This window comes from Komagataella phaffii, chromosome 3 (assembly GCF_000027005.1).
Source record: "Komagataella phaffii GS115 chromosome 3, complete sequence".
NCBI classification, from domain to species: domain Eukaryota; kingdom Fungi; phylum Ascomycota; class Pichiomycetes; order Pichiales; family Pichiaceae; genus Komagataella; species Komagataella phaffii.
This window is the reverse complement of record NC_012965.1, coordinates 1124774-1144407: the sequence shown is the minus strand read 5'-3', so window position 1 is coordinate 1144407 and position 19634 is coordinate 1124774. Positions and strand designations below refer to the sequence as shown.

The window sequence follows — 19634 nt, the reverse complement described above, 5'->3', positions numbered from 1 at the left end:
AATTCTCCCTATTGCTAAGCCGAATAACGCGGGAGGAGCCGCTGAGTGGAGATAGGGGAAAAAATTCCCCCCTCCAGGTATTTTACGTCCATCTGACATCTGCTTTCCTGTCTATTTTCTTCCGTCATCTCTCTACTGTTATTGAACAAGAGGCTATAGATTAGGCAATTAAACCTTTGATGAGTACGGGTGTCTCACAGGAGAGAAATATTGATGAGACAGACTCGGATCTTAATTCCGGAGCTCAAAAATCTCAATATGAAAGTATAATATTGCAACGTCAAGTTGTGCAGAAGATGTTGGACACTTACACGATGAAAGAAGGTGACGTTTTTTGCTTAGTGCCTAAAGATTGGTATCAAAGGTTTTTCACGTTCACTTATGATCCAACCGACAACGAAATCTTTCTCAAAATTGGGATCATTAATATTGCCGAATTGCTAGATGCTAATGGGTTAGTAAAGAAGCCTGACGGCGAAGATTTTGTGGAGTATGAGATCCTCCCTTACACAGTCTTTCAACAGTTGGTCTCTTGGTACGGGTTGTTCTCTGGTCTTCAACCAATTCAGAGGATAGTGATAGCCCGTAAAGACGGAGAGTTGGAATTAGAAGTGTATCCTTGCTATTTCCGTTTGCATTTGATGGATAACGAGCGCAACTCCCTGGACATCAACAACTTCATCCTATCAAGATACTCCACTATACGTGATCTCAAATATCATGCCACAGAAAGATTCAACACCGAGTTCTATCACTCTCGTTTGTGGTTGGTAGACGATCCTAATATCTCCAATCTACCCTTGACAATTACGGTGTCCTCCTTTGAGAAGATCAAATTCAAAAAGCTACTAGTAGAGAAAATAGAAGACTTTGACAAGACTTTAGAAGAAGCCGGACTGAACAGTTGTCATCTTGTTGTGGAATATAAGCTGAAGAAAGATTCAGAATGGCCGTCCGACATAACCTGTAAACCTGCAAAATTGAGTACCGGTTTAGTGGGGTTAACCAATTTGGGTAACACATGTTATATGAATTCAGCACTTCAATGTTTGATGCATATACCTGAACTTTCGAATTATTTTCTCTATGATTTTTACAAAGAGGAGATCAACGTCGATAACCCATTGGGTAACGGAGGGCGCTTGGCAATTGCATTTGGAAGCTTGATTCATACAACCCTAGGTCCAAAGAAGCAAATTGTTACCTATGCAACTCCTAAGGACTTCAAGCTCACGCTGGGTCGGTTCAACTCAATGTTTTTAGGCTATCATCAGCAAGATTCTCAAGAACTGCTCGCATTCCTTCTCGATGGATTACACGAAGATCTGAACAGAATTTTAAAGAAACCTTATTTGGATAAGCCAGAATTGAAAGACCACCTAGTCCAAGATAAAGAAGCTGTCCGACAACTTGCTGAAGACTGCTGGAGTCAACACAAAATGAGAAATGACTCCATAATTACAGACTTATTCGTTGGATTATACAAATCCACTTTGGTATGTCCAGTATGCCAAAAAATTAGTATTACATTTGACCCATTCAATGATCTCACACTACCTCTTCCTGTAGATAAGAAGTGGTATCATCAAATTATATTTTTTCCAGAGACAGGTTACCCCAAGGCGTTGGATGTTGAACTGGATAAGTCATCTACTTTCGATCATCTGAAAAATTACGTTTCATCCAAGCTGCAAGTCCCAATCAACGACCTAATTGGTGCTGATATATTTAACAGTCAATTTTATAAGAACTTTGAGGCCAATGATCCAGATCTGAATTATCTTCCAATCAGTGACTTAATCTCTTCAGGTGATAAGACAGTATTTTATCAAGTAAAGCATAAGCCAGGAGACTTGGTGGTTCCAGTCTTTAACACTCTTTCTGATGATGGTGGCCGCTATGCAAAGCCTTTTGGCCTTCCATTTCTTATCACAATTTCCGAGGATGAATCATTTTCCTTTGGATCTATCAGAGACAAATTGGAGAGAAAATATGACCAGTTATCAACGCTTAATTACTTCGACCAAATCAAGCAGGAGAGTAAGGAAATACACAAGCTCGCTGATTTTCCCACGTTAAACAAGAAATACCAAAATGATTCACCCAACGAGGATAACTCTTTATCCGATGTTGATTGCACTTCGGACATATCGTTTGCCAATCCTAAGATCTCTGGAGATTTTGCTTTTAATATCAAACTGTTCGATTCAAGCAGGGAGTTCAAACCAAGGTATAACCTTGGTGCCAGGCACATTGATATAGATGAGAATGAAGACGATAGCTTGTGGCTTCCACAAACCAATAACAGCTTTGGCAACCTACCTATTTTGCTTGACAAATTGTGTGAAAAGAAAAGAGCTTTTTACACGTATAAAAAATTTGAGGCTGAGGAAGAACTTGCAGATGAAGATGACTCGGAAAGTGTTAATGTCAACGTTGAAGAGGTCGACGAAAACGACAACAACTTAGATACGCAACAAGACGAGTCCAATGATGAATCTATGATGGGCGGTATGTTTGAAGAGTCAAAAAATTCAGCTCCCGTTTCACCTCCCTGTTCTGAGGTTGCTACTAATACAGAGTCAAATGCTTTTGAGCCTTTGATAAAAACAAGGCAAGCCTTAGTCTGCGAGTGGGAGCAAGATTCCTTTGGCAAGTTTTTTGTTGGTTTAGGAGATGATGACGATAAAAGTGGTACTCAAACTTGGGAAACTCCGGAAGTAATTCCAAACGAAGAACTTATTCAAAATAAGAAGCTAATTGAAGAGAAATTGAACAAGAACATAGCCTTACAAGAATGTTTAGACATATTTTCCAAACCAGAATTATTAGGCGAAAACGATCTATGGTATTGTCCAAATTGTAAAGATCACAGGCAAGCCACCAAGACTATTGAAATCTGGAAAACACCAGATATCCTAACGATCCACCTCAAGAGATTTGAAAATCAGCGTAGCTTTAGTGATAAAATTGACGCTGTAGTGGATTTCCCCATTGAAGCATTGGATATGTCAGAATATGTGGTGAACCCAGAGACTGGTGATGAAATTTATGATTTATTTGCTGTTGATAATCATTTTGGGGGATTGGGAGGTGGCCACTACACTTCATACGTTAAGAATCATATTGACCATAAATGGTACTATTTTGATGATGCGAGAGTATCAGCTGCAGAACCTGAGCAGGCTATTAAAGGATCAGCATATCTATTGTTTTACAGAAGAAGGTCTTCAACTCCATTAGGAGGGGAATACCTTCGTCAGATGATGACACAAGTGAGAGAACAGGAAGAGGTTCATAGAGAAATGGAGAATGAAATCCTTAGAGATTATGTCAAATTAAAAGAAATGCAGGATGCTATAACCGCTTATGAAGAGAAATGTCAACAAGTGCAGGTTAGCGAGGCAGTTGAGAGTACTCTGGATGAACAACAACTGGAATGTGATTCCGATAGAGAATTAGAAAATGCTGGCAACGTTGAGGCAGACGCAGAATCTAGTCAGTCGATCAATCAGGTAGAGAAAGACCAAAATGAGCCCTCATCAATGGTATCTTCAGCAAATGGGGCTAAAAGGAGGAAGAAACAACAAAACAATTTGTTAATGAGTCGTCGTAAGCAATACTTGGATTCCAAAGACCTTCAAAATTCTCCTGTTTTAGAGTATGCTGATGACTCTATTTTGGGGTCGCCAATTTCTGATGACGATAGGTGCTCTTCTTACAGCTCTTCCGTTGGAGTGCCCAATAATAATAACGACAGCTCTTGTGGTTCACCTGAAAATCAATGACTTTCCAACAACGATATCACGTCTTCATATTGGGGAATCGATTCAGCCGCTCCCCGTCTCTGAACGGTCAAAGATGATGCTGCGGTAGCAAATCTTATAGCCTCCTCAATTGGTTCTTTCTGTGCCAATTTCACTACCAACGCTCCGAGGAAAGTATCTCCAGCACCTGTGGTGTCTACGATCTTGGAAGGTTCAACTTGGAGGGAAGGGATGTACTGGCTCTCAATATCGGTTGCGTACACTGAGCCTTGGGATCCAAGAGTTATCACAACTAAACTATATCCCGATTCTGGGTTCAATACTCTGTTTAATTCTTTTGCAAGAATTGTGTATCCATGTACTAAATTTGAGTTGATCTTATCCTTGATCTCGCTGACGGAAAACGAGTTCAATTGTTTTACACAAGTCAGGGCTTCACCCTCGTTAACAACAAGAACGTTCACACAACTCCAAATCCTTTTGTCCAGCAAAATCTCCTCGTTGAATGGGGACGGGTTGTAAGTAATGATGAGGTTTGGCCTATGACTTTTTATCCAGCTGATACAGCTAACAGGATCGGGTTGCTCATTTTGAAGAATAACAAAACCAGGATAGTCTCGGTCTTTTTCGTCTTCAAAAACGGTTTCAAGCTCATTGTCAGTAAGAATTAGTTTTCCATTGGCTCCTGGAGTGCAAAGAATTCTATTTTCTCCAGACTCCTGCTCAACAATAATCGTGGCAATTCCAGTACATACATCCTTCTCGGTTGAAACATGACTGGCGGACACTCTATTATCCTCTAGGTACTGCTTCAGTTCTTTACCGAAACTATCATTGCCAATTTTGCCTACCATTCTCACAATTGTCTGAGAATCTGGCGCCAAAAGCTTTCCCGCTGATATGGCTTGGTTGAGTCCTTTTCCTCCGTAGTGACACTCAAAGTGATTTGACAACACAGTCTGTCCAGCCTCTGGCAAAACGTAAGTGTATGTAACCATATCGTAGTTCAGCGAACCTATAATTGTGATGGAATTCGACATTCTAACGGTAATCAGTTAGTGAGAGAGATTAGAAGTGGTGTGAAATATTGTACCTTGTTTGCGCGAACTTTCCTACTAGGACGAGTAGAAGTTAAATCATAAATGCGAGTTTGTTAGGAACGAAAATTATTTCTAGCACTCAAGAATGGAGGAAGAACAACCAGAATTCATCCAGTTTACCCCCAATGTTTTTTCCAGAATTGCGCCTGATATCTACCTGGAAAGAAATTTGAAAGAGGGGATCAGGCCGAATCTGAGAAAGTACGAAGAGTTCAGAAGCGTTCAAGTTAATAATAAAGGGTTTGGAAGATATGACGAGTCAAATCCTACCAAGTCATCCGTTCTCGGTTCTTCGGTGGTCAAGGTCGGTAAGACCACAGTAATATGCGCCATAACAGGAGGAATAGTATCTGATGACGATATTTTGGATCAGGCCACTACGTCTTCTAATCCGTTTGCTACTGTATATCCATTGGTGGAGATTGCAAGAGGTAGATCGGGTGCATGCACCGATGAAGAGATGATTATAGCTCAAAAGTTATATGAAACACTCAAAAGCTCAGGCATTATTCGCAAATCAGCGCTAAAGATCAGGTATGGATATAAACATCGAACGAGTGATGATAAAGTTGAAGTCATATTTCCACGCAACGGTCCACAAACAGATGGTACTAATGACGATAATGATCAGGTGATGGCAGATGGAAACACAGCAGAAACAATACCCTTCGAAGATAAACAATACTCATTCGTTCTATACGCTAATTTGCAAGTGTTCTCGCGTACTGGACCTCCCTTTGACATATGTTGGACAGCGTTAATAAAGGCTCTGAAAAATACCAAGCTACCATATACATTCCTAGACGAAGACACCACAAGTTCCAGAACAGTTAAGTCTCGGTCAGGGGCTAACGCTACAATTGAAAGATCTCAGTTGATTTGCGATCCGGTTTTGAATTATCCGATTAAGCTCGAAGAGAAAAAAATAGGTTATTCTTCAACTTTCGGACTGGTCACGATTCCAGATGGAGAGAAGTCCCAAGAAATTCTACTGGCTGATATAGAAGGCGAATCAGAAGAGAGCGCATCTACATCCCTCGTGCATGTGGTGGTAGCGGGAGATAAGTTAACTTCACTTACCATCCACGGGGGTTCAAAGGCTGGAGGAAATGGATCTCGCATAACCAAAGACTTTATCAAAAAATCGATAGATTTAGCACATCAGCGTTCATTACACCTATCTAGTATATAATAAATGCAAAGGTTGAATCATAAATATTTGGGGTATTCTTTTTTCTGTTATCTTCCTCCTCACTGCTCGTCTTTTCTCTTAGTTCATATTCTTGATCGTTAAAAATTTTGTCCTTAGGCCAGCACAATCAGGCCTTGCGAGAGCGCAAATTTCTGGTCACAGGGGAGCTGGAACGAGAGGAAGCACCGGATGCCAACTGTTTGTCTTCCAAAAGAACATACTCGTTGACCTTGGCAGCAACACCACCTCTGACCTTTTTAACGTATCTGGACTTTTTACCTTGTTTTCTGTAGACTTCAATGTAGAAGGCAATGAAAAGGACCAAGTAGGACGACAGAATGGCACAACCAGACACAGCGGCTACCATGGTTCCAGCACAGTCACCACAGTATGGCAGAACGTCCTTGAAATAAGTGTAGGCAAACTTTTGGTAACTGGCAAAATAAACAAATCCAAGATCCAAAATAAATTGCATAATTTGAAATCTAGTGACCCATTCCTTCCACCATACACGGATACCTCTCGAAGCCAGAAAGTAATACCAGTACATGACAACGTGGACACCCAGATTCAGGGAGATTGGGACCCAAGAGATGGAAGTGACACCAACCAACTGAGTGTAACATAGCAAAGCAGTAGCACCGTGGTGGTAAGTGTGTAAAAATGTCAGCTTTTTCTGTTTGACAACCAAAAAGAATGTGTCAATAAACTCTACGAACTTGATCAGGTAATTCAGGTAGTACAAAGTGACAAGCTCTTGAGTCCAAGCCCTAGTGTTGCAAATAGCATAGAAAAGTCCATGGTGGTAAATAATAGGAACGAGCTGTTCAACCATCAAAGTTAACAGCACCAAAGAAGCAGTAGTTAAAAACAAGTTGTGAGCAGAAAACAACGCATTTAAAACTAGTGGCTTTAGCTCCAGCTTCTTAATAAAATAATAGCCACCGAAGACGATAAAGTAGTACGCGGCAATGCTGTACAATACTGGTTCCAGAGTGGATAAAGGCAGTTTTCCAGCAACAAACTCAAACTCGGAAGGAACAAAAGCACCGTGGGTGGCTTTAGAGGCAAAAGTATCGAAAATGGGCCATAGTTCGATGCCAAAGGGCTTATCAAATGAGAGAATGGACATCTTGATAGTTGGTGTACTAAAAGGAAAGAATGGTACTTGGCTTGTTGTTGTTGTCGGGAGGGGAAAACACGATAATTAAATTTTCGGAAAACGTCCCACGTAGATAATGTTCTGTTCTTCCCTTTCCACATGCGCTTGAGCAGGCGGACTCAAAAATTCATGCAGCTATATGTGGTGTAAAGGTGTGTTAATCCGATTTGGTAGATCCAGATTATCTAATAGTGCTATTTCATTATCTGAGGTCTATTCTATCTACGACAGTATAAAGGAAAGGCCTCACAGAAAAATAAATCTTAGGCTGGCAGCAAATAGTTTCTGAGTCAAAAACAATGGGAGTGCTCAAACATGTCCTTTTTATCTGTGCAGTGTCTGTGAGTGCCGCTTTTGTTGGGGCTGAAACGCAAGATAATAAGACCGTTGGTCTCAATGCTACGGGACAAAAACCACAGATAGAGTACACTGCGTCACAAACACACCAATCGATAATCTTGACTGAAGATCAAAAGATCCACATCAAATCTTTATTAGGAGATGATGTTTTCGCAAGATCTGTACTTCCACTCAAAGAGCTGACTGAGGTAAATTCTCAATCTACCAAGCTAGGTAAAATTTGGAAATGGCTCTTGAATAACCATAATGGCCCAGTTGTTTTTGAAAAGCAATTGATGTTCAAGGACAGTGTCGTGTTTATGCCAGATGGAAGCTCCGCTCCCGTGGATCTTCAAAGTATTCAGGAGGTGCGGGACTTTTTCGAAGATGAATTGAACAAAGTCCTGAGGTATTGCATGTTTCGGAGGCAGACAGAGTACGAAATTCTGGAAGCCAAAGAAATTGTGGAAACCACAATATCCCCGTGTACCAAATACCAATATGGTAGATTCTTTCACAAAGAGCAATACGTTGTTGGAAGATTAGAGATGTATGAAGATGCTGTAGTACCTTCAACATATGATTCCACTATTATACAAGACCTTATTCAAGACGAATTCCGGTTGTCTCCACGATTGTCTTCTTCCAAAAAGATCAAGATCAAATGTCCTATCACACCTCAAACTCCGTTCGGATCATCCACTGCAGTAATCAAGCGAGTTGTCGCAATTGTAAGGAAAAAAACAGTGTACTTCAATAACTGCGACCTATTCCCTCGTATTGAAGAAGATTGGAGTCAACCTCGTAAACTGTTTTTCACATTTGACGAAAACGATGTGCAACTCACCTGTCAAACGAGCGAAGATGATTCAATATGCGGAAAAGACAGTAATCCCCTCTCGGATAACATATTGCTCATAGATTATGAACTTAAATCATGGCAGCTAAAGTTCAATCGTTTAATAAGTTCATAATGGAAGGTACCTTTGAATGTGGAATAGTCTCTTCAGCTTCCTGCACTTGCTTCTTTTGGTCAACGTTGCCGGTGTAAAATGTGCTGATGTGTGGCAAATCATAAGTTGGAGTTTCATTTTCTGGGCTCTCCACCTTGGGAGTAGTTATTTCAACTTGATCAGGTGTCTTCGTATTCTCTATAGTTTCCAAATTATCGGTAACAGTTTGATATTCGTCGTCCTTCTTGGTATCCTCTCTCATCTTTTTCTGATAGAAATTTTTCACCATGGTAGAAGATTTGCTTTTCATTATGGACGATATCGTATCCCACTTCTCGCCGTGTTCTCCAAACAAAACCTTGAACATCTTTACTTCTTGAACACTCCAATAGCTTGATAAATGTGGCTTCTTCCTTTGAAGTTCTTCTGAAGTGGTTGTTTGCTCTTGTGCTCGGTTGCCACGAGGCTTCTTCACCTCTGAACCATTCAACGACGCAGATGATGAAATTCTTTTACGTTTCATGGGTTCAGGTGTTAGCTTCACATCACTATCTTCTTGAAATGTCTTTGCTTTCTTTTCAAGCACAACTTTATTTCGACGAGGAGGTTTGCCTCTTCCTTTTTTCCTACTAGCCAATACTTGTTTGAAATTAGTTTTAGTTTTCTTTGTTCGGTAATAATGTAAAACACATTCTTCTGGGGTTCGCAAACCACCCAAAGCAGCAGATATACGTCCAAACTTCTTAGGATGGTGAATATAAGCTTCCACAAACATTTCATGCTCCTTCTCAGTAAAAGTATCAATTGGGTCTGTCTTTATTCTCTGGGCCCAACGATCTTTATCTGTTATCAGATTATTTGTATTTATGAACCGTAACGTTTCTCTTTCAATTGGATCCAATATCATCTCAGGTATGACTGCAGCACCTTTTTGAGCCACATACAAAGGATCTTTTTCTTTTTCTCTCTCCAGGCTTTCTAAAATCTCTTGGAATTCGGCCTCTGTACCAACAAAATCTCCATGACGGGATCTCCTCGAGGGTTTCAGCTCTCTTGATGTATCCGGTTCTTCTTCTCTTTGTATAGGAGGAGCAGCTTCTTTGGAATGTAGTTTATTAAGCTGTTCGTCCATCTTATGACGTCTTTGGCGCCATTGCCTTGCCCTTGAAAAGAACTCCTCGGTTAATCGAGCTCTTTTCTTCAGAACTGATTTGTCTTTAATTTGTAGAAACTTTTCGATAGTTGGACTGAGTACGTTAATGTGAAGTAGCAAGTTGTCAATATAAAAGGGATACTCTGTAAAGTTTTCAATTTTCTTATCATTCAAGTACCATTGATGCTCTAAGACCTTGGCTTTGGGCCTTGTTTGTAAGCTCCAGAATTTATCTTCTAGTTTGTTCATTGGGAATATACATCCCTCGATTTTGGGGATTCGGTAAAGTGTTTCAGGCTGTGTTTCAGGTTCTTTGTTTATGTTGGTGTTGTCGATCTTGATGTCGATTTTCAATTCGGAAGTAATGCTATCAACCTTGGGCTGGAGAGTCTCTGTTTGAGCAGAAGTAGTATCCGTCGGCTGAGTAATATCTATTTGGTCCAAAGTCTTCTGACAAATGTGCTCTGATGGTTTTATTAATTGATCCTCTTTGGTGGTATCTGTTTGTGGGATATCAGGTTTAACATCCGGATTGACCTCAAGTTTAACCTGCTCTAGAATAGGATTATCGATCTCTGCCTTTTCATCCATTTTTACTGGTTCTTCTACAGCCTTGGAAACAGGTGACTTCTCGTTAGCATGCTCTGTTGATCTAACCTTCTCCAGAGAAGGTTTTTCAGTTTCTTCCTCGGTTGTGGGTATCACTGTCTTTTCTTGTTCCTCTTTTATCGCCTCTTTCCTAGTAACCTTCGATTCTTCTTTGGTCTCAAGTTCGGAAGCGCTTGCAAATGATGGACGGGTAGATAGTCTTGGTGTAGAAACTTCAGAGGATATGGGTGACTCCAAATTCTTGTTTGTTAATGTGTTCAACTTGCCCGAGTAAGCTCCATAACTGGGACTGTCTGATGACCTGTTATTCCTTTCAGCGTAAGAAGATTGTGGCTTTTTCAACGCACCATATCCAGAATCCTCATTATAATACCTAGAAGACGAAGGCACCGATGAAGATATTCTCTCAGTAGAGCCGGCTCTGTTGTTCCAGTAGGGCCTGCTATCACGATAATCCCTTATCATCGGTTGTTGTCTATATCTGGAGTCCTTGGGTATGCGATCATTAGAACGGGGTTTATAAGACTCTCCAATAGACCTCCTCTCTGGTAAGGGTTCCCTGTATCTGTTGTTGTATGACCCGTAGTAACCATTATTGTAACCAGAGTACCCTTGGCTTGAGCCGTTGCTGGTGGGTCTGAAATCCTTCTTTGAGGGGTAATATCCATTACTCCCACTTCCTCTGTGGTAGCCATGACTATCCCTTTCTACGTAACTAGAGCCAGAATGCTTTCTGGGCCCATTTGAACTGACTGGCTCACTTTCATATTTTCGCCTGTAATCACGAGGTGGGTTGTTGTTCCCACGGTTGGAATCCAGCGGAGGCATATGAGAAGAAATGATATCTGAAGAGTTCTCCACTGATAGCAGAATACGAGTGCTCGTGAAGTGGATAAAAAAACTTCTCCTTGGTGTTCAAAACGGGGATACAGGCTAGATTTTAAGGTTGGTGGTTGTTACAAAAGACCATTGAAACAGAGAAGATGGGGTTACCCGGTATTCGTTGGGAACTTTTTACCCTGGTTGGGGGGGTGGGGGGACGGGGACGGGCGTAAGACCCACACCGTACCAGGTTCGAGGTCGTATTGGATTGTTATATTAAAAGTCTATTATTGCCTATTACTTTCTATCCATTCATTATCTTCTCCAAAAGAGGCAAATTCTGGATACTGGATCGGATCTCATGCTCTGCAGTTATACAAGCAACTTTTGAGTTTCCAACATTAGATAATCTAGAGGAATTGTTCCCCATGGAGATAACTCCATGACTTTCCAACATCGATAGGATGTCGATGAACTCAGTCTTCTTCAACGACCCAGTCAATGGATCAAAATCAATTTTTGTCTTGTAGAACTCGTATAAAGAGTTAATCGTGATGCTTTTGTTCCCAGAGCATTTGCTCAGAGCACATAGAATAGTTTTCTGTTGTATGTTTAGTTTGGCCAGAAACTGCTTACCTTTTCCCAAGTTTGAGGCATTGAAGGCCTTGGCTATCTCCGCAACTGTTATGGGAGGAATTTCATGCAGTTGGAGGTTGGCAAACTTTATGGGATCCATCTTTCTTTTTGCTGAAGCCTCTGCTAACTCTATCGATTGGTAGAGGACATCGAAGGCTTTTCTCAAATCACCTGTGCTTGAAGAGGCCTTACGTGCACATAATTGCAGTGCAGCAGGATGTATAATCTGGTTTGTGTTTCTGTGAGGTAGACATTGTATTTTTTTGGTGATGATCGTCTTTATCTGGTCACCATTATATGGGTGAAATTGTAATAAGTTTGGACTGATGCCGTTAGTCTTCAACCTCGGTATAAATCTGTCAGTCAGGTCCAACGCGTTTGCTATCCCTATTAGAATCAACCTGGGACCACCTGCACCCGTTAAGTGAGAAGCCCAGGAGAATAGTTGAAATAAGACCCGTTGATTCTTAGCGATCAAGTTATCAAGTTCATCCAGAACAATGATATGCATATCGGCGACATCCTCATCACTTAGGATCTTCTCAAGTTGCTCGGATGAACATTTAGCGTCATGGAAAATGTTGCAACTCTGAATTTGTCGGTAAATGCTGTGGTAGATTTCGTCTGGTCTGTTGATAGTCATGCAGTTTATTTTGGAGACAGACAGTAATCTGCTGATCGATTGCCCGTTCTTTTCAATTTGATACGTGTTGAAGGTTCCGGATTTCTTTGGGAAAAGATAGGCTAGCACGGCATTGAGTTGAGCTGTCTTACCCGTTCCTGGAGGTCCGGAGATGTACAAGGAATTGCTTTCCAAGTCCGCAAGGCCTTTCTCCAAGAAGCTCTTTAGAATATTGGCCTCTTTTGATCTGCCATGGAGAGAATATCCGTCGGTGTCGATGTCTGGTAAGGACCCTCTCTGGAAAACGGTTTTGACCTGAGAGTAGACAGTAGTGGCATGTCGCTCTTTGACCTTCGTTCTCTTTGGCGTGGGAAGACCATTGATCTCAGTAAGAATACGCTTCTTCTGTGGAGTCACTGGAGGACTATTCATGACGAGATGAAAAATTGAGCGTTAAGAGTAGGAAGAGAGAATAATACAAGCCCTTGCTCTTCTTCACCTTAGAGAAACACGGTAGAAAAAAGATTAAGTAGCAGACCGCGTTCCATTCTACTTGAAAATTCCGAAAGAGGAAATTATTCAGATCGTTTTTAATTAAACTCGAAATAGTAATTACCTAATCATCATTAAGAGTTCAAAACTTGAACTCCACAATTCCAGCTGTTCAGCCCACCCACTCTCAAATAATGCTACATTTGCGTTTCTTTCTGTCCGGTATTATTGCCAACCCATCTTGATCGTATTCAACAAGTTCTTCCCGAGAGTTTCCTGACGTTGAGCTAACATCCTTACCCCTTATAAACATGCTGGCTCGCTTGGCTCTACTTAGCCGTCTGTTACTCCTATTGTTGTCATTATCCCCTCTGGTCTTGGGCCTGCTGTTACTCAAACAGTACGACACAGCAGCATCAAAAACGATATTGACGTTTGAAACCTCCTTCGCAGAACACTCGATGTTCATCACTGCCCCCATCTGCCTTGCCAACTGCGACGAATCCTGGGGAGATACAAAGTGCGGCTGACTCTTCTGATGACGCCGCATATCAGATTTGGTACCTACCAAGATGATCGGTGTGTTTGGACAAAAATGTGCCACTTCTGGGTACCATTTGTCGGCCACATTATGAAAGGTGGACAGATTGTCTATGCTGTAGCACAGCAAGACCACGTCAACGTCGGAGTAGCTTAGGGGTCTCAATCTGTCGTACTCTTCTTGCCCTGCAGTATCCCACAGAGTAACGGCAGCTATCTGGCCAGTTGGGGTCACCAATGTAATAACCACATTTTCTATGATTGTGGGGACATACGCCTCAGGAAACGTTCCAGTGGCAAAGACATTGAGAAGACATGTCTTTCCACATCCACCATCTCCCACTATCACAACCTTGACTGGAATTGGTTTGGGAGATCGCGCTATTCTGATAGTCGATTGCGTTGAAGGATCGAATCTGTCGAACTTGATCAACTGGAAGTTTTCAAGTTGCTCCACAGCATCAGACGACATTGAAAATTGAGGGGATGTGTTTTGGAGTATGCTGGTGACAATGTTTATCTGGTGTGCTATTATTGGAAAAGGGCAAAAAAAGATCGCGGCAACAGGAATTCCTGGGCGGAACTCGCAAGGGAGCCTACGGCCCAGATCGCGACTTCCGTCCGCTGGTTGTGATGTGATGTTTATTATCAAATACTGTATACAAAACATCACCTTGATCTCTTTATCTGTGTGCCTCTAATGCAAGTGAGAGCACACAACATCCCACAGACTCATCTAGAGACGTTACCGGTTCCCGCTGCTAAAGATCTCTCTCATACGAGTTCTGTCGATGCCGGGTGTCGTCCATCTGAGTACTACCGTTCCCGGTTGTCCCCCGTGCGATTTGCTTCCCGTCAACTGATTCTATCTCTAGTCGAGAAAGAGACAGAACCCTTAGGAAGATGGCAGGCAAAAGTTAGGACCCCTCTGTTGGACGCATATTTTTCTCTTACGGCAACGCTTGGGAGTCACACCTTTTATGTGTTAATGCTGCCGATACCTGTCTGGTTTGGCTATTTCAAGTTGGCTCGGGATCTGGTGTTCATATTAGGATTCGGTATATATTTTTCAGGCCTACTGAAAGATTACTTATGTCTACCAAGACCCAAATCTCCTCCGCTACATCGAATCACACGCAGCCATTATACTGCTCAAGAGTACGGCTGTCCCTCAAGTCACAGTGCCAACGCCATTTCTGTGACTCTAACGTTGGCAACATATTGGTACCATTATAGTTACACTTACAGCACACTGTTCAATACAGTCAGCATTATATTCGGGTTGATTTACCTTGTTTCATTGGTCCTGGGAAGGTTATACTGTGGTATGCACGGTTTTGTCGATGTCGGGTCGGGACTCGTAATCGGCATATCATGTTTTCTGATAAGGCATCTGACTTCTGATATATGGGATCACATAGTCTTTCAAACAGGTTGGTTTAGTCCGGTTTTAGTGTTAGTGTTCTACTACTCACTTATCTATTTTCATGTTAAACCTATAGATGATTGCCCATGCTTTGAGGATAGTGTTGCCTTTGTGGGAGTTTTAACGGGAATGGAATTAGGACAATGGGCATTGTTTCAGACTTCAAACGCAATTACAATTGAGGATTTTGATTTCCGATACAATGTAATCGTCCCCTTCAGCTGGACTCATCTAGGCCCATTTTTCACTTTGGCTCGGTTAGTTATCGGTGTTTCCACAATTGTCATCTGGAAAGCGATATCTAAGCCGCTTCTCACGCGGCTGTTGTCTCCCATCACGCCGCACCGCGCTTCACACCATTGCAAAGCATTACAATCCCGAACACACGTGTATATTTTCGTTCGGCTAGCTGTGTATGCTGGAATTTCCACACTCACGGTTTGGATGAACGTATTGTTTACCCTTTTTGGACTGGACTCTTCTCTATCCGGCCCTCTAGATAAATATACTTGAGAAATAATTGTACAACTTATCAGTTCTCTATCACGTGACAGTGGACTTTCCGCAGTCACAGAGCATTGCTCCAAATGGATTCGAGCCTTTCGGAGGGACCTTGTAGCATCTACGCGGAAATATACGGGCACAGAGCCTTCGCGAAGCAGTGACCACCTAACACCACAATTCTTCGAGCTCGCAAAACGTCTGAAAAATTTAACCTATCTTCAACCTGTTAGCTTCAACTACAACTATACAAAATGGAAAACGACAACGGTGAATTGGTATGTATCCCGAACTACACGAGAAATGGTGATGTGTAGCATAAAATGAAGCTCAGAAAATCTGTAGCCACAGTGAAGTTATACGGCCATTTGCGTTGTTAGTTGGTCAAGTTCGAAAAATACTAACATTTCAAGGTTGAACTTTACGTTCCACGCAAGTGCTCTGCCACCAACAGAATTATCAAGGCTAAAGACCACGCCTCCGTTCAAATTAACATTGCTAACGTTGATGAGGAAGGACGTGCCATCAGAGGAGACAACACCACTTTCGCTCTCTCCGGTTACGTTAGATCCAGAGGTGAGGCTGACGACTCTTTGAACAGATTGGCTCAACAAGCGGGTCTGTTGAAGAACGTCTGGTCCTACTCCCGTTAAGCACTCAAAAAGATGTTTTTGTACCTTTAATTTAGCCCGTCAACATTATTAGTGTATTACACCAGGTTGTAAAATGCATCCATACACCGTAGTATTTGCGCGCCTCCTCCTGGGTGTTTTCTCAACTGCCGCCCCCAACTCGCCCCCCCCCTTTTGCACTTCTTGCCACCTTGGAGATCAGAGATTGTGGAACCTTGCTCAAAATCTGGCATGCACACTACCTCCTCAAAAAAATTTTCCTTGCCTTGTTGCAAGGCGCTCAAAAATCAAAAGTTTTTCTACAACTTTTGTTCCCAACAAATCACCTTTTTACTTACCCATTATGTCTGAAGGTATTATTGAAATCGACACTAACTTAATCGAGACCAACTACGACCAGGTTGTCAGCACCTTCGATGAGCTGAACCTGAAGGAGCAAATCCTGAGAGCCGTTTTTGCTTACGGTTACGAGTTCCCATCTGCCATTCAATCTCGTGCCATTTTGCCAATTGTTGCTGGTCGTGATGTCTTGGCCCAAGCCCAGTCCGGTACCGGTAAGACTGCTACCTTTGCCATCTCCGCTTTGCAGAGATTGGATGAGAAGCTGAAGGCTGCCCAAGTTTTGATCTTGGCCCCAACCAGAGAGTTGGCCCTGCAGATCAAGAAGGTTGTTTTGGCCCTCGGTATGCACTTGAACATCTCTGTCCATGCCTGTATCGGTGGTGTTGACCCAGCTTTGGATGTCAAGGCCTTCAACTCCGGTGTTCAAATCGTCGTTGGTACCCCAGGTAGAGTCCAAGACATGATCGAACGTGGAGCTTTCAGAACTGAGAACGTCAAGATGGTCATTTTGGATGAGGCCGATGAGATGTTGTCCACTGGATTCAAGGAGCAAATCTACACCTTGTTCACATTGTTACCATCCACTACACAGGTTGTTCTTCTATCCGCCACCATGCCTCAAGAGGTGTTGGAGGTTACCACCAAGTTCATGAACAACCCTATTCGTATCTTGGTCAAGAAGGACCAATTGACCTTGGAAGGTATTAAGCAATTCTACGTCGACGTCGGTGAAGAACAATACAAGTTCGACTGTCTGTGTGATCTGTACGACTCCATCTCCGTCACCCAGGCCGTTATCTTCTGTAACACCAGACGAAAGGTCGAGGAGTTGACTGAGCGTTTGACCGCCCAGAAGTTCACCGTCTCTGCTATCCACTCTGAGCTGTCACAAACCGAGAGAGACACCATCATGCAAGAGTTCAGAACCGGTTCTTCCAGAATCTTAATCTCCACCGACTTGCTGGCCAGAGGTATCGATGTCCAACAAGTCTCATTGGTTATCAACTACGACTTACCATCTAACAAGGAAAACTACATCCACAGAATCGGTAGAGGTGGTCGTTTCGGTAGAAAGGGTGTTGCTATCAACTTCGTCACCAGCAAGGACGTTGAGATGATGAAGGAGATCGAGAAGTTCTACTCTACCCAAATCGACGAGTTGCCATCTTCCATCACTGACTTGTTTGAGACTGAGGAAGTTAATGAGTCTTAGATTCTTGTCTTTTAAAAATTTTCCAATGCAATGATATTATGTCTTGCTACGTGTCTCTTATTTTGTTATATACTTAGTCAAAGTAATAAACTTTTATCTTACCGTTCTCCAGCCCGCTGGCAAACCTAGTATCACCGAGTGAAACACAAGATACACTTGAGTCGTTACTACCAAAGGTATGCATACACTTCCCACTCTGTAAGTCCCATACTTTGATTGTCCTGTCGTGGGCCCCACTTACGATTCTGAAAGTATCGGCAGCGATCGACCACACTCCCTCGATATGACCAAACTGGGTCCTTACACATTTTCCCGTCTTGACGTTCCAAAGTTTGATGGTGGTATCCAACGATGACGTTAGAATATGCGTAGGATAGTTTTTTTCCTCTTCTGTCTCTGGAGTGGCTGAATCCTGGGCTTCCCTTGTTTCGTCTGCAAAGTTATCTTTCTCCAGATCTTCAACGATTTCATATTTGATATTTAAGGGGATCACACACTGAACCTGGCCAACGTGTCCCTTATTCTCTTCTCCGCCAAAAACTTTGATACATGAGTTTGTCTTCAAATCCCACATTCTTATTGTGGTATCGTCAGAGGCACTGAAGCAAGTCATGGACTTTGGATGAATCTTGACAGAATTGACCCAGTCAGTGTGTCCACGAAGGGTGTAACATGTCCTTGTTTCAACGTGCCACACTTTAACAGTTTGATCTGCAGAACCTGAAACTATAGTCTTTCCAATAAAATCTAAAGATACAACATGGTTATTGTGGCCATGGTATGTGGAGATGCATTCGCCTGTATGATAATTGAAAACCTTGATCGTGCCATCCAAACCTCCAGTGATCAGTTTTTGGTCGTCAAATGCCAAAGTGCGTACGCCTCTGGTGTGGCCACCTAACGACCGTATTAACGCACCAGTTTCTAGATTCCAAATCTTGATAGTAGAGTCATACGATCCAGTCATTAATATTTTGTAACCCAGTTGCATGCATGTTACGCCATCCGTGTGGCCTTCAATGGTTCTTACTTTGTATACACCCTTTCTCCAATTTCTTTCAACCTTGTAACGTTCACTGTAGACTACTTTCCAGGGTCGCGTTTTCCTAGCAGCGGGGGCGACTTCTTTACTAACAGTAGTATTGGTATTTGTGTTCTTTGATGCTTTGTTGGTGTTATTGTCCTTGACATCGATAGCAGTGGTATGTGGAATTTCTTTACTGACCTCATCGGGAATGTGCCTGGCCCGCTTCATAGCCAATAGAGGTAATCCCCATCCACATTGAGGACATTTACGATCAATGTGTTGTTCACACATATAGTGCCAAACTCGATCGTCGTCTGCCAGTCTCTTCCATTTCCTGGACACCTGTGCTGCATTGCATAGCGAAGCACAGTCTAGATAACATAAAATCTTGAGCGATAATTCGGTCGGTAAAGTTGAAATGAAGTCCAGTCTGATCAAAGATTTAACCTCTTCTGAGATCATCGACAATTGAGGAAAACAACACTGTGACAACAACCCACGGAGAATCAAAGACCTGTGTTGGTACGGCGCAGCAGAAAAAATTGACCATACATGCGTGATTGCTTCCCTATCTCTGGGAGGAATCTTCTCCATTGCATCTTGTATTTCATCCATCTTACATTGGTCAGTGTTCTTGTTACACGTCACATCCGGATTATGCCTGTAACAGTACTTGTGGAAGTTATCCCTGGGAATCATGGATTGGTCAACAACATGGTGCGTCAGAAAGTTAGTAACGTTGTTGTTCTTGTCTGTGTTGCTTGATAACTTCTTCTTGTCGGCTTTTGGATCAGTATTCTGCTCCAAACCAGCCTTGCCCTCTAATTGATTGGCCATTCGAAACACAACCTTGTCGTCTAATCTCGGTTTCTTTGTACACCTCTCGGTGTCCTCGCTTACACTCATCGTATAACTGAAGTAGACAAGGAAAAACGGGGCGGATTAGGTAGAGTTCAATCTATATAATGACAGTTCACATCTTACTTGACTGTGGCTCGTCCAGTTCGAGAATTGAGTGGTACAGGTTCCTTTTCATTTCCCAGACCTCAGCCGACCCGACTGGGGAAAAAAACGACAGGCCCTTCCAGAGTACTATGTATTCGCGG

At 42.3% G+C, this 19634-nt stretch overlaps 12 protein-coding genes across 12 annotated transcripts; 6 read left to right on the top strand and 6 right to left on the bottom strand.

The window, feature by feature from the left end:
- Positions 1-179: 179 nt before the first annotated feature.
- PAS_chr3_0605 (Ubiquitin carboxyl-terminal hydrolase) lies at positions 180-3670 on the top strand (the record flags this gene model as incomplete). Its single annotated transcript, XM_002492786.1, has 2 exons — positions 180-3612; positions 3663-3670. The coding sequence occupies 2 exons, from the start codon at positions 180-182 to the stop codon at positions 3668-3670; spliced, it is 3441 nt and encodes a 1146-aa protein (XP_002492831.1).
- A 111-nt stretch (positions 3671-3781) lies between these two features.
- PAS_chr3_0604 (Putative ribokinase) lies at positions 3782-4807 on the bottom strand (the record flags this gene model as incomplete). The annotated part of the gene is made up of 1 exon (XM_002492785.1): positions 3782-4807. The coding sequence occupies one exon, from the start codon at positions 4805-4807 to the stop codon at positions 3782-3784; it is 1026 nt and encodes a 341-aa protein (XP_002492830.1).
- A 145-nt stretch (positions 4808-4952) lies between these two features.
- Positions 4953-6059, top strand: PAS_chr3_0603 (Protein involved in rRNA processing; the record flags this gene model as incomplete). The annotated part of the gene is made up of 1 exon (XM_002492784.1): positions 4953-6059. One exon carries the CDS (start codon positions 4953-4955, stop codon positions 6057-6059), a length of 1107 nt encoding a protein of 368 aa, XP_002492829.1.
- A 127-nt stretch (positions 6060-6186) lies between these two features.
- PAS_chr3_0602 (Fatty acid elongase) lies at positions 6187-7191 on the bottom strand (the record flags this gene model as incomplete). Its single annotated transcript, XM_002492783.1, has 1 exon — positions 6187-7191. One exon carries the CDS (start codon positions 7189-7191, stop codon positions 6187-6189), a length of 1005 nt encoding a protein of 334 aa, XP_002492828.1.
- A 329-nt stretch (positions 7192-7520) lies between these two features.
- PAS_chr3_0601 (Hypothetical protein) lies at positions 7521-8534 on the top strand (the record flags this gene model as incomplete). Its single annotated transcript, XM_002492782.1, has 1 exon — positions 7521-8534. One exon carries the CDS (start codon positions 7521-7523, stop codon positions 8532-8534), a length of 1014 nt encoding a protein of 337 aa, XP_002492827.1.
- Positions 8512-11103, bottom strand: PAS_chr3_0600 (Subunit of the Set3C deacetylase complex that interacts directly with the Set3C subunit; the record flags this gene model as incomplete). Its single annotated transcript, XM_002492781.1, has 1 exon — positions 8512-11103. One exon carries the CDS (start codon positions 11101-11103, stop codon positions 8512-8514), a length of 2592 nt encoding a protein of 863 aa, XP_002492826.1.
- A 298-nt stretch (positions 11104-11401) lies between these two features.
- PAS_chr3_0599 (Essential ATP-binding protein required for DNA replication, component of the pre-replicative complex) lies at positions 11402-12787 on the bottom strand (the record flags this gene model as incomplete). The annotated part of the gene is made up of 1 exon (XM_002492780.1): positions 11402-12787. One exon carries the CDS (start codon positions 12785-12787, stop codon positions 11402-11404), a length of 1386 nt encoding a protein of 461 aa, XP_002492825.1.
- A 247-nt stretch (positions 12788-13034) lies between these two features.
- PAS_chr3_0598 (uncharacterized protein) lies at positions 13035-13859 on the bottom strand (the record flags this gene model as incomplete). Its single annotated transcript, XM_002492779.1, has 1 exon — positions 13035-13859. The coding sequence occupies one exon, from the start codon at positions 13857-13859 to the stop codon at positions 13035-13037; it is 825 nt and encodes a 274-aa protein (XP_002492824.1).
- A 228-nt stretch (positions 13860-14087) lies between these two features.
- PAS_chr3_0597 (Long-chain base-1-phosphate phosphatase with specificity for dihydrosphingosine-1-phosphate) lies at positions 14088-15326 on the top strand (the record flags this gene model as incomplete). Its single annotated transcript, XM_002492778.1, has 1 exon — positions 14088-15326. One exon carries the CDS (start codon positions 14088-14090, stop codon positions 15324-15326), a length of 1239 nt encoding a protein of 412 aa, XP_002492823.1.
- A 242-nt stretch (positions 15327-15568) lies between these two features.
- Positions 15569-15967, top strand: PAS_chr3_0596 (40S ribosomal protein S21; the record flags this gene model as incomplete). The annotated part of the gene is made up of 2 exons (XM_002492777.1): positions 15569-15592; positions 15728-15967. The coding sequence occupies 2 exons, from the start codon at positions 15569-15571 to the stop codon at positions 15965-15967; spliced, it is 264 nt and encodes an 87-aa protein (XP_002492822.1).
- Positions 15968-16289: 322 nt separating this feature from the next.
- Positions 16290-17501, top strand: PAS_chr3_0595 (Translation initiation factor eIF4A, identical to Tif1p; the record flags this gene model as incomplete). Its single annotated transcript, XM_002492776.1, has 1 exon — positions 16290-17501. One exon carries the CDS (start codon positions 16290-16292, stop codon positions 17499-17501), a length of 1212 nt encoding a protein of 403 aa, XP_002492821.1.
- A 73-nt stretch (positions 17502-17574) lies between these two features.
- PAS_chr3_0594 (F-box protein containing five copies of the WD40 motif, controls cell cycle function) lies at positions 17575-19434 on the bottom strand (the record flags this gene model as incomplete). The annotated part of the gene is made up of 1 exon (XM_002492775.1): positions 17575-19434. One exon carries the CDS (start codon positions 19432-19434, stop codon positions 17575-17577), a length of 1860 nt encoding a protein of 619 aa, XP_002492820.1.
- Positions 19435-19634: the final 200 nt, after the last annotated feature.